The sequence below is a fragment of the Pristiophorus japonicus genome, chromosome 1, assembly GCF_044704955.1.
Source record: "Pristiophorus japonicus isolate sPriJap1 chromosome 1, sPriJap1.hap1, whole genome shotgun sequence".
Lineage (NCBI taxonomy): Eukaryota > Metazoa > Chordata > Chondrichthyes > Pristiophoridae > Pristiophorus > Pristiophorus japonicus.
In genome coordinates, this window is record NC_091977.1 from 457,411,781 (window position 1) to 457,425,612 (window position 13,832).

The following is a 13,832-nucleotide window of genomic DNA, read 5'->3' on the forward strand; positions in this document are numbered from 1 at the left end:
CATAACATCACTCCCCCCCAAAGTCTTATGTGCAAGTTGTTTGCAAGTTGAGGCGATCTGGCGCCCCGCGTCCCCGGGTCGACTGCCTGGGTTGAAGTCCTGACGTGGGTTCATCCTCGTGGTCGATGGCGAGGTTGATCGTGTTAATGGGTCGCTGCAGGCCAGGTCCTTTCATAGTGGTTCCTGGTTATCTGTAGTTCACAGTTTGGTCTTGTCCAAATGCTTTACTCGTTAGCCCAGTACCTGTTTTCACAATCAAACGCTCCATTTTCATCACATACACTCCATTTCCCCCCTTGGCTAATGTGGTGCTAGCGGCCCAACTGGGGCCCTGAACATGGTCTGCATCACTTATTCTGATGGCGCGTGGCGGGGCCGTGCAATTATGGTGCATTCTCTGCTGATGGCATATGGAAGGCTCGGTTCTGAATGATTCTGTCTGGTGACTGCGTAGCACCCAGGATCACTGGGTCTGTAGGGAGTCTACTGTGACATGCGTGGTGCTAGGTTTAGTGATTTGGGCTGCCTGCTCCGGGCTATTGTCGTGACCCTGAGGTCTCGCAAGCCCAGGATAGCCGCAATGGCCTTGAGACTTTCGGTAGTGGTGGGAGGCCTGGTGGTCCCCGTGGACCTTGGGCCGTATTATTAGGGCCCCGGACCACCGAATGTGTGTAGCTGTCCTGCTTTGCTTTGCAATGTTAGGGTGGGTCTTTCATCTCTGCGACAGATAGGTTGCCACATCCCGTCGAGCAGTTTACCTTTGGCAGGCGGTATCGTCGGATCCTGGCTGTTCCAGGTCCTAAGCAGGGGGGCCGTTACGGTTGACCCCTTGCTATCTAACACTTTCACGACGCGAGTGGGTCTGCAGGCTGGGCCGTTTCCACCCCGGTGGTGGGCAATGGTAGCCAACTGAGGGCATTGGTGCCGCTGTCAGTGCCTGACCCATGGCGGATCATGTTACAGTGCACAGACAGTGTTAGGCATTCTCGAAACAACGCATCGATAATGGTGCCTCTGCTCTTCCAAGCTTGTGGGATGAGCAGCTTGTTTGACTCGAGCACATATTGGGACACTCTTTGGTACGTCTCTTTAGTCCCGTGAATACAAGCTGCTGCTTTGTTTAACTTATTGGCTACATGTTCAATCGTTTGGGGCTTGCCCGCTATTTTTGCTTGCTGCGCAACACTCTCGACCCCGTGCGGTAACATCTCACTTGCTACAAATACTTTGTTAGATACATATACAACTGGTTGTTGTTCGCCCGCTACTTCGGCTTGTTGTAAGGTACCCCCAACCCCATATAATGATTCAGCATTAACCACGAAAGAATGCTCACAAGGGTTACATAGTGCACACAATTTATTGGAGCGTAGTGGGTTCCTGGCCTTCTCAGCGGCCGCCCCTTTACCTTTGCTCCAAACCCAGTCATCTTTCTTGCTGAGCGACACGTCCCTCTATTCCATTGCAGCAACCTCCCGTAGTCTGGATGCTCTCTCGTCCTGTGGTCTGGATGCTCTCTCGTCCCGTGGTCTGGGCGCACCTTTGTTCTGTGATCAGGACGCCTTCTCGTCCCGTGGTCTGGACGCCCTCTCGTCTGTGTCCGTGATGCCGACTGCCGAGATCTTCCTCCCCAGATATTTTTCCCCTGGCTTTGGGAAGGCTCATTTGGATTGTTTCGGCCAGAGTCCCACTCCGCATAGTTGACCTGGAGCCTCTTCCATCGTCGCAAAGAGGTTGTCGGCTTCAGGTGGTGGGTGCCGCGCCTGTACCGCTGCTCAGTTGATCTTCACCTCCTCGTGGATCTGCACTTCGATGCCTGGTTCAGCTGAAGATGGGGGCTTGCTCAGCCTTTGAGCAAGGGAGACGTCATTCGCCAGAGAGGGTACACAGAGGTCTTCCTAGTTCTATCGAATCTTCCCCATCCACCTCCGGCCAAGCAGTGTTGGCCCATCACCTGAAACAATCCACAGTGGTAAATTGTGCACTGCTCCCTTATGGAATACTCTTATATCTGCACTACCAATAACTGGTATCAGTTCCTTGGTGTAGGTGCGCAGCTTTGCCTGAATCGGGATCAGCTTGGGTCGCTGTGCTTCGTCGTTCCACAGCCTCTCGAATGCCTTCTGGCTCATCACTGATTGACTCGCCCCCGTGTCTAGTTCCATGGAGACTGAAGTGCCGTTAAGTTTAAACTTTTAACATTATCGGAGGGCTTTTGGTGGTGAAGGTGTGTATCCCATATACTTCCTCTTCATCCTCAGGTTCAGTTGCCTCTCCTGCTCGTTCATCGTGATCCTCGCTGGATCGGTCGTCCTCGCCTGACTCTGCCACGTGGTGAGTCAGAGATTGTTTGCACATTCGCTGGAGGTGCTCCATTGTTCCACAGCCCTTGCACACATGAGGCTTAAATCGACATTGATGAGCTCTATGGCTGCCCCCGCAGTGCCAACATGGTGCTAATGGATACGTATTCACGCCCCACAGTGGACTCTGAGTCACTCTAGGCCTAGGTTTGGCCTCTGCAACCGTGTGGACCCTGCCCTGTGTCGTTCTGCCTGCTGAAAACATTATTTTGTGTACGGTGCTTGCCGGTGAGCTTCGATTCTGTGAAGATCTCTGTTTCGTGTTATCGCTCGTGGATATGAAGGCTTGGGCTATCGTGATGGCCTTGCTCTGATCTAGGGATTTGGCAGACAGCAGTTTGCGAAGGCCAATTCCAAGCATGAAAATGTCCCGCAACATTTCCCCCAAGGATCCTGCAAATTCGCATTGCCCCGCGAGGCGTCTTAGGTCGGTGACAAAACTCACCACGTTCTGGCCCTCGGAGTGACGGTGCGTGTAAAAGCGGTACCTGGCCATCAGGATGCTCTCTTTTGGCTTGAGGTGTTCCCTAGCCAGCGTACACAGCTCTGCATAAGACTTGTCCGTTAGTTTGACCGGTGCCAGCAAATTTTTGAGGAGGCCATATACCAATGACCCACATACGGTGAGGAGAATCGCCCTGTGCTTGGTCGCCGTCTCAGCCTTGTCCAATTCATTGGCCACAAAGTACTGGTTGAGGCGCTCAACGAAGGCTTCCCAATCATCACTCTCAACAAATCTCTCAAAAATACCAATGACATCCAATACCGCGTGAAAGTTCGTGATCCGTTACTTGTCGGCAATTTGTTATGTTCAGAATAAATCCACGGGACTATATCGCAAGCTCAAACTGTTGTGACCTTGGTCTCTTTATTCAGACTCCAGAGTGAGGAAGCAGCATGGTGAGTCACCTTTTATACCTGCTTGCCCCAGGGTGCACAGGTGACCCTTAGGTCTCCCACAGGTGTGCCCCCTAGTGGCAAGTCTTACATTTTGATAAGGTTTACATACATACATAACATTGATGATGTCCCTCTTCGCTGCTGTCGTCCTCCTGCACTAGCTCGCGCTGCACCTTGCAGTCGTACGCCGCCACGCTGCCCATGGTCGGCGCTCCTTTTATGGCCCTAACCTGCCTACGTAGTATCTCCCCAGTGGCTACAGCACGGCTGGTGGAAGGCTGCTGCGTGTCAGGGCTAGACACTACAGATTGCCTTGCAGGACGCCCTTGTCCAGCTCTGGGCCTGGAAGGCCCGGCTGTAGACTGCACCACCTGAGGCTGGCTGGATGAGTGAAATGGCGGAGTGGCAATAATGGGATCTGGAATGCTATCCTCCTGAGAGCGGACAGCAGGTTCCTACTCCACTGACCCACTGCCACTCTCCCGGGGCAGCGCTCAGCATTCCCACCAATCTGCTAGAGCACAGATTGGTGGCCTGCTGCAACACTGAGATCCCCGCTCGAAGTGGTGGACCCAGCAACAATGGCAGCAGTCAGAGCTTGCGTGGCATCCAGCTGAGACTGCATGAGAGCAGTCTGAGCTTCGATGCCAGGAACCATTCTCTGCATTATAGGACTAAGACGTTGCATTGCTTCAACCTGTGCTGCCACATCACCCATGGCACGCGTCATGAGGTCTAGCTCCCCATGGTCTCTCTGGGAGTCCATCATCTGTAGACTGGAAATGATGGGCTCCATTGTGTGCACAGAGCTCTGTGCAATGTTGCAGGCAGACTCCCCTACAGTCCTTACCAGAAGCTCTCGGGCACTTTTGCAATTGCACCTGTTATCTCGGAGTACACGGCCATCCCCTTGTTGTGAAAGCCTCCCCATCGAGGTCCTCATCTGAGTCCTGTGCAGTAGAAGTCGCGCGCGAACTCTCCCTTTCAGTTGCAAGAATAGTGAGAAAATGAACAACTGCAACTTGATAGAACCTCCACTTTAAGATCTGTAATTGTTGTGTATGAAACATTGTAACTATGTGGGACTTGCCACCAGATGGCGCAACTGTTGGAGGCCCAAGGATCACCTGCACACCTCGTGCAAGGGAATATAAAAGGTTGTCTGCCGGGCTGCTTAGGCACTCTGGAGTTGTATTAAAGAGACTAAGGTCACATCAGTTTTAGCTCACAGTACTCAGTCTTGTGGAGTTCTTCCATACTTAACAATTGGCGACGAGTAACAGATTACAAACTTTCATGAGGTCATGGCTGCCGTTGGTATTTTAGAGAGATTTGTAGAGGGTGATGATTGGGAAGCCTTCGTTGAGTATCTCGACCAGTACTTCGTGACCAACGAGCTGGAGGGGGACGATAAAGCGATCAAGCGCAGGGCAATTCTCCTCACCGTGTGTAGATCTACAATATACGGCCTCATCAAGAATCTGCTAGCACCGGAGAAACCAGCGGAGAAGACATATACAGAGTTGTGTACGCTGGTTCGGAACCACCTCAAGCTGAAGGAGAGCATCTTAATGGCCAGGTATCGCTTCTATACGCACCACCGCTCCGAAGGCCAAGACGTGGTGAGTTATGTCGCTGACCCGAGACGCCTTGCTGGAACTTGCGAATTTACTGGATTTTTGGGGGAAATGCTGCAGGACTTTTTTGTGCTTGGCATCGGCCATTCTTCGCAAGCTGCTGTCCGCCAAATCCCTAGACCTGAGCAAGGCCATCACGGTAGCCCAGGCATTCATATCCACGAGCGATAATACTAGACAGATATCTTCCCAGCATCGAAGCTTACCAGCAAGTTTATATATAAAATAATGTCGCTAGCTGGCAGAACTGCATATGGCAGTGCCTACACGTCTGCAGCTGCAAGATCTAGGATGACTCAAGAGTCCGCCATCAGGCATGAATGCAAATCCATTAGCACCATGTTGGTGCTGCGGGTGTAATTATCGAGCCCATCAATGTCGATTCAAGCACTACGTGTACAAAGGCTGCGAAACAATGGGGCACCTCCAGCGAATGTGCAAGAGTGCTGCGACTCACCACGTGGCAGAGTCGGCAGAGGATGATCGATCCAGTGCGGATCACACAGAACAAATAAGAGGGGCAACTCAACCCGAGGAAGAAGTGTATAGGGTACACACCTTCACCACCAATAGCCCTCCTATCATGCTGAAAGTCAAATTGAACGGTATTCCGGTATCAATGGACTTGGACACGGGGACGAGTCAGTCAATTATGAGCAAGAAGGCTTTTGAGAAACTGTGGGGCAACAAGGCACAAAGGCCCAAAGTGAACCTGATTCAAACAAAGCTGAGCACCTATACCAAAGAGCTCATACCAGTCATTGGCAGTGCGGCAGTTAAGGTATCGTACGATGGAGCTGTGCATGATTTATCACTGTGGATTGTACCAGGCGATGGCCCAACACTATTTGACAGAAGCTGGCTGGGAAAGATTCAATGGAACTGGGATGACATCAAAGCAATATCATCAGTGAATGAAGCCTCATGCGCCCAAGTGCTAAGCAAGTTTCCGTTGCTGTTTGAACCAGGCATCGGCAACTTCACAGACGCCAAGGTGCAGATCTATCTAGTCCACGATGCAGGGCCCGTTCATCACAAGGCTCGAGCGGTTCCATATAGGATGAAGGAGAAAGTCGAGATCGAACTGGACAGACTTCAACAAGAGGGAATCATATCACCAGTCGATTTCAACAAGTGGGCCAGTCCGATTGTTCCGGTGTTGAAAAGCAATGGCACAGTCAGAATCTGCAGAGACTACAAGGTAAAGATCAACCGAGTATCGTTACAAGACCAGTACCCGCTACCCATGGCGGATGACCTGTTCGCAACGTTAGCGGGCAGGATGTCATTCACCAAGTTGGACCTAACCTCCGCCTACATGACACAGGAGCAGGCTGAATCTTCGAAAAGATTGACGTGCATCAACACGCACAAAGGACTGTTTATATACCACAGTTGCCTTTTTGAGATTCGCTCGGGTGCTGCCATCTTCCAGAGGAACATGGAGAGTCTGCTGAAATCGGTTCCGCGCACAATTGTGTTTCAAGACGACATCCTGATCACCGGTCGTGACACCACCGAACACCTGCACAACCTGGAAGAGGTTCTAAGTTGGTTTCGCCTGGGCCCAGGAAGATTCAAATGTGTCTGTGCATGCGCAAGATGTAGAGCTTTTTTAATGCCAAGATTTTCGGCAGGGGCGGCCAAGCAAAGGTGTGTAACGCCTGGGTTAGCGCCCTCGATCATTGAACCTCACTTTCTGCCAAATTTTACTGACAAGGACGCAAACATTTTCCAGACGTAATCAGGACCGCCACGGCGTCATTAACCCCCGAAATCTCAAAAGCAGAAAATCCAGTCCCAGGTCTATGATAAGATCAGTACATGCTGCTGAAACACCAATTTTTTTAATGTCTCTTCTGATTTTCAATGTCTCACTTTTTGTCAAGGGCCTCCATTTAGGTGCAAATGCCCAACCATTAATGTGCTGACAAAGCTTCTGGTTCTGTGGTCAACCTAATTTATATGATGTGGGCAAATGCCCAGTGACAAGAAGGCCTCTTATTAAGAACTGAACCATTACTGGGTGGAAAATTGCACTCCGTGTGAAGGGCCACAGATGGGACTAAAGGAGACGTATCTATAATGATAGTGCTTCTATAAATCACGCGGTGGGGAGGGGCAGAAAATTATGTAAGTTAAACACAAACCATTTAAACACACTCTAGATACTGGTGTTATATGATTAACAATAACTTTGCCTACAGATTTTAAAGCACCCAAATTCAATTATTTTTACTTTCAGTTCTCGTAAAAGAAGGCGAAATCAGTTCTTTTGTAGGATACATTAAGTCTGGTCACTGCTACATTTTCAAAAACATAGAAGCCTTGATGAAACTTCCCCTGGGACAAACGGTAAGAACTTTTGTGAATTGTACCTTGTACCCTGTCTAGTTCAGTGAATATCTGTGCGTTCTGATCTGCCAGGAGGGATCCCTCTGAAGCTTTTATAGGGACATAAATATGAGGACCTAGATGTCCCTGTCTTTTAAATACTTTAAGTTAATCTCTGGTTCTGTTATTTTGGAGAGCATCCCTCAGCCTCGTCTGCAATTTTATCAGCCCAGGATCTTTCTTAGAGCTTTCTTCAGGTGTGGATGAATCTGCAAAGTATTCAGTCAAATTCTATACTGGAAAACTGATTTGCCTGAGAAATTTCCACCTGGTTTCTACCAAAACATGGACAATTTATTTCTTGGTAACCCTATCATTCGGGTAACATATCCAGCGATGAATATTCTTACATTGGAACCAAGATCCTGCAATCCTGAGTTAGAAGTTGCAGCAGAATGCAAGGAGGTGGCCAGTTTTTTCATTTGGAAATCCATCCCCATGAGGCCCAGGAATTTGTTCTTGCAACAGCCTGTCACACTCCTAAACTGCATTAAAGTGACTAAAATAGATTTTCCTAATCCTGTCTCTGGATAGTTGACATGTCGTCATTGAGAATTATAGATCATGTCATGAAGTTTCCACTCGATTGCGCTGTTTTTTGGCACAATTTCCCCGATATTGGTGTAACCGGCGTAAATGATTGCAGACTTTTAAGCACAAATTGCATTCACCACAACTCGAGTTTCCACGATCTTTTGCGCTAGTTTTAAAAACATCGCACTAGAAGCAGGCCCTGCACACAAAACTGACTACGTGCTAGGGTAAATGAATTACCTCTGGGAGTTTCCGCTAATTGCACTTGTTTGCAGGCCTTCGAGAAGGGTGTAAAAATTAAGCTGGATCTTTTGGGTGCAAGGACTCTAATAGGTACGTTTAGAAAGGTTTGAATGAAAGTTTAAAAAAAAAATTACGAAGGAACTGACTACCCCAATCTAATTAGAAAATAGTTTTGTATATTTTTTAAAAGTCATTTTCAGTCATTTAAAATTGGGTTACTCAGGTGGTAGATTGACACTGTGAATTAAAATGCTTATTGTTTTGTGATAAACCCATTTTCAGCTGTATTAATCAAACTTTACCAAGTTACCATGCTTCAATATATCAAGAAATATTTTTGAAAGCAAATTTTAAAATAAATTATGTTTTAAAACGCTGCCTGATTGCATTGTTTCATGGCAGAATTTGCAATCAGCGATATGCAAATGAGTTTGAGTGGAACTTGGTGGGGGAACACTTTTTAAAAAGGGCACAATTTTGGGCGTAGTTTGCGCCAGAATCGCCGATTGTGGCCAAAGTGGAATCTTTACCCCATCTTTAATTGATTCATTCGCCTCCTCAGTTGGTGCATAAGCAATACCCACAATTATGTAGCCATGAATGAGATGGATCCTGACTTGAAGCAGTCACTGTGATAGTGGAGTCCAGTTTAAGGCTGCAAATTTGAATCTAAAAGAAATTATCTCAGCTACCCTCTCTGTTTTGGATCCATCCGATGTACCAGACCACAGGCTTGACATGTCGCCCACCTGCAGTTCCCTGGAGCCTAGCCATCTAATCTCTTGTAGTCCAGCAAGCAAAATTGAAGTCACGACAGTTCTTTCAAAAGCAAAGGCGCCACATCAGGATCTTTCATGGTGTCGCATTGAAAGTGCACATTCATAGATCTCCATCTCGGAAGAGATCCTGTGGGTGACGGTTTTAGATGATCTGTCTATAGCTATCTGGATACCTCCAACCGGCAAAGCATCAGAAGGCATGAACCCTGCTGTAGTCGACCTATCACCTCTGACCAGCAAGTCACTAGAAGGCTCCTTGGTGACTCGTATGACAGATGATGTTGTGTGGTGTCAGTAGACGACTGATCTATCAATTAATTAGGCGAGAGATTGACATGGTACATCGACAATGATTAGGCAAGGACACCCTAGAATGGTTGCTTATTAAGGCTAATTGGCCCATCCAGCCCACGTTTCAAACCAGAGTTTTCCTTCTTGACAGATTTTCCTGAGAAGGCTGAGTGAGTACTGTCTGGAATCAGAGCTTTCCCACTCCTAGATACAGTAGGTTCACAGCACCTTGTTCTATATTTCTGGGTTTCCACAAGGGCTTCTCCCATCTACTACCGAGGTGAAGCGCCTTTCTGAAGGAAGGTCAGAAGATATAGAGAGGCTGGAACCTAGTTATGCTATTTAAAATAGCTGTATTGCTTACATAGGAACAGGAGTAGGCCATTTAGCCCCTCGAGTCTGTTCCGCTATTCAATCAGATTATGGTTGATCTGTGATCTAACTCCATATATTCGCATTTGCCCCATATCCCTTAATACTTTTGGTTAACAAAAATCTGTCAATCTCAGTTTTCAAATTTATAATTGATCTAGCATCAATTGCTTTTTGTTGAAGAGAGTTCCAAACTTCTGCCACCCTTGTGTGTAGAAGTGTTCCCTAATTTCACTGTTGAAAAGTCTGCTTCTAATTTTTAGACTATGCCCACTAGTCCTAGACTCCCCAACTAGCAGGCATAGTTTCCTATCTGTTCACATTGAAATCTTTAAAACTTCAATCAGATCACCCCATAATCTTCTAAATTCCAGAGAATACAACTCTAGCTTGTGTAATTTCTCCTTGTAATTTAACCCCTGGAGTCTGGGTATCATTCTGATATGCTGCACTCCTTCAAAGCCAATATATCCTTCCTAAGGTGTGAGGCCCAGAACTGCTCACAGTACCAGAGCTTTGTATAGCTATAGCATAACTTCTACCCACTTGTATTCTAGTCCTCTCGATATAAGAGCCAGCATTCCATTAGCCTTTTTGATTATTTTCTGTACTTGTTCATGACATTTTAATGATCTATGCATCTGGACCCCAAGTCTCTTTGGATCTCCACTGTTTTTAGCTTTTCACCATTTAGAAAGTACCTTGTTCTATCCTTTTTAGGTCCAAAGTGGATGACCTCATATTTACCTACATTGAAATCCATTTGCCACAGTTTTGTCCATTCACTTAATCTATCAATATCTCTTTGTAATTTTAGGCTTTCATCTACACTGCCTACAATGCTGCCTATCTTTGTGCCATCGTCAAATTTGGATATGTGGCTTTCTAGTTATTAATAAATACTATGAATAGTTGAGGCTCCAACACAGATCCCTGCAGGACACCACTAGTCACATTCTGCCAATTAGAATACCTGCCCATCATCCCTACTCTTTGTCACCAGCCGCTTATCATACTCCTAAGCATAAGATTGTTATAACCCACCTTAGAAGTATGAATTTGTTAGTTCCAATCCACTACAATTTTCTTTCTGAATTTACAAATCAACTGGTATGCCATTCTCGCTACCTAAAAGTTTATATTAAAAAAATTCTGGACAAAATTGATGTTGCTTACAAACTCCCAACCAAATTTATGTGGGCTTTAATGGCACACTTCTGGCAAGACAATAGAGAGTTTAGTGAAAGACTTGGAAATTATCCTGGGACACAAATACTCCAGGTTCAGGTCTTTGCACTGAGTTTCAGGTAGCCCTTTTTGGCAAGTCTTTCATCTGTATCAAATATGTGCCACTTCTATCAGAAGTGGCCTGGCTTGTGGAGGGGAGTCTCAGGCTGGAGATTCTTTATACCTGGCCTGGGATCCACCAGGCAGCTGGTATGCTAATTAAGGGGACATATTGGCCTCAAAGCCGATGAAAGTGGCGCCAATTAGGGGCCCAGGTGCAGGACTTGGCCTGAGCCCCTGGAGATCGTGGTACACTTTTAAAATGTCTTCAGCCTCCTTTATAAAGGGCTGATGGAGGTTCGCTTCTGTATATTTTTGGCTGGTAGTGCTGGCTGTCCCATGAATGGCTGGCCAGTACTCCACTTCCCACCCCTTTCACCCACTCATCCTTAAATGTCTTTTGTTTTGTGTCGTTTACTTCTGTCATTGTGTACGTCATCTTTTTTTTTCTAGAGAAATGAGGTGAAGCATATCATCATGGGAAAGCTCCAAGAGAAGGAATCCTTTGGAGAGATCAGCATTCTTCTTGAAAAACCCTTCACCTGCACGATAATCACAGCAACAAAAGTTGAACTTGCAGTTATTTCTGCTGATGATTTACAAGGTAATGTTCCATTAGCTGCCTCCTTTGTGTTCACTGTAATGTGGTGATGTGTAACAGGGACTTAATGCACTTCTCTACTGAACCTAAAATAATATTTCATATCTTTTTATTTTGAAAAAATGTATTTGTAGTACATCTGTGAAGTATATGTTCTTTGAAATTTAAGATTCACTCAGATACAACTGAAGCATTTTTTTCATAAACTTCCTTTTGTTCATAGAACTTGATCCAGTAAATCAAAAACTTCTTCAACAAACAGCACAGCCAATCTTCGGCACCCTCACTCAGGTGAGCGAAGCTATGTATTAACTGTAAATAATAGTTTCAATATATTGTAGGGTCTTATTAAAATCTATCTGAGAACACAAACCTTAGTCCAGCACTAAAATCTGATTGGCTAAAGAGCAGGATCTTCAGATGATATTTTATTGGCTAAAATTATTTGCAGCAAAGGCAGCAGAGAGCAATAAATAACCCAACATTTAGAAGCATTGCAAAAAATAATGAAACTATAAAACTAAAATTTTAAAATCCTTAAGATGTGATTAAAAAGAAATGATAAGACAGCATTTGTATGATGTTATCAAATTGAAGATAAACAGGATTATTCGTAATCTTGAGCTTTGGACTTATCCAGTTATCCAGTCAATTTTCCACTTAACAATTGTATTTGTATCCATTATTTGTTTGTTATTTTCCTGTGTCTGGCTGATTTCTCCCCCTTCATAAATTCTGAGTGCTGCTTCCTCCATTTCTCTTCATAGAGGCACACAAGAAACATGCACATAAATGGAGGGGAAATAGAAGCTCAAAAAAGAAAATTGAAAAGTAATGAAGAAGCGCAGCTGTGATGCCCTCCATACTGCAATACCCTATGATAAATTGCCACTTGTAGTAGCTGCAAACATGTAGAAAAAGCTTTTTTTTAATGTTCTGTGCCTCTTAGACCTGGAAATAGTGGTTCAGTGATGTTACGAAACCACTACTAAGATAGTTTTAATAGCGATATGAGCTATTATCCTGTGCCCCATCAAGAATTAAATTAATTATTCCTACATGGATATCCCTCAGTAGAAGGAGAATCATAGATATATTTGGACATCATGATATCTGCCAATAGGGCCTCTTGGGTCATACCCAGTATCAATGGAAAATTACAGGCAACTGGTTTCTTCCTGAGCTAAGGAAGAAGAACATAAGAACATAAGAAATAGGAGCAGGAGTAGGCCATACGCCCCTCGAGCTTGCTCCGCCATTTAATTTCATACTATCATGGCTGATCCGATCATGGACTCAGGTCCACTTCCCTGCTCGTTCCCAATTACCCCTTATTCCCTCATCGTTTAAGAAACTATCTATTTCTGTCTTAAATTTATTCAATGTCCCAGTTTCCACAGCTCTCTGAGGCAGCGTATTCCACATATTTACAACCCTCTGAGAGAAGAAATTTCTCCTCATCTCAGTTTTAAATGGGCGGTCCGTTATTCTAAGATTATGCCCTCTAGTTCTAGTCTCCCCTAACAGTGGAAACATCCTCTCTGCATCCACCTTCTCAAGCCCCCTCATAATCTTATACGTTTCGATAAGATCACCTCGCATTCTTCTGAATTCCAATGAGTAGAGGCCCAACCTACTCACCCTTTCCTCATAAGTCAACCCCCTCATCTCCAGCATCAACCTAGTGAATCTTCTCTGCACTGCCTCCAAAGCAAGTATATCCTTTCGTAAATATGGAAACCAAAACTGCATGCAGTATTTCAGATGTGGCCTCACCAGTACCCTGTATAACTGTAGCAAGACTTCCCTGCTTTTATACTCTATCCCCTTTGCAATAAAGCCCAATATTCCATTGGCCTTCCTGATCATTTGCTGTACCTGCATACTATCCTTTTGTGTTTCATGCACATGTACCCCCAGTGTTTTGACTGTAATGTACTTATGAATGACTCCATGAGGAAATGTGTTGTACTCAAACTGTAGTGACCTTGGTCCTTTATTGGTAACTCCAGAGTGAGGCACAAGCATGGTGAGCAGCCTTTTGTACTGGGCCCTGCACACCGTAGTGCCCTCTGGTGGACAGTTTCTGCCACAGGGGCAGGAAACGCTTGTCTCCACCAGTTGCACCCTCTAGTGGTGCCAGCATAGTATATACACAGTGTAAACCTTATTGAAAGTACATCAGGTAACAAGTCTCCATCTTATGCAATGATATAGTGACTACACAGAGAGTATATCTATAGTCTGCATATATAACATCACTCTCCAAGTCCTGGCTGAGCTCTCCCCAAACTTAAGTGCTAATAGCCCTTCCACCTTGGCTGTGCTTTGGCTTGGCTCTCTCCCTGTCCTTTTGCCACAACGTTGGGTAGTGGTTACCAGTTTGGATGGTTCGATGATACAATGGAGGTTCCAGTGAGTTCTGGGTGTG

The 13,832-nt window shown here is 45.8% G+C and overlaps 1 protein-coding gene across 3 annotated transcripts in view; it reads left to right on the forward strand.

Moving 5' to 3' along the window:
* Window positions 1-13,832, forward strand: part of cnbd1 (cyclic nucleotide binding domain containing 1) — a 272,191-nt gene that overhangs the window by 188,983 nt on the left and 69,376 nt on the right. For all 3 annotated transcript variants that reach the window (XM_070893726.1, XM_070893742.1, XM_070893736.1), the window contains exons 9-11: window positions 7,146-7,255; window positions 11,254-11,404; window positions 11,625-11,692. In XM_070893726.1, the coding sequence (XP_070749827.1) occupies window positions 7,146-7,255; window positions 11,254-11,404; window positions 11,625-11,692 (329 nt within the window). The remainder of the gene's footprint in view (window positions 1-7,145; window positions 7,256-11,253; window positions 11,405-11,624; window positions 11,693-13,832) is intronic.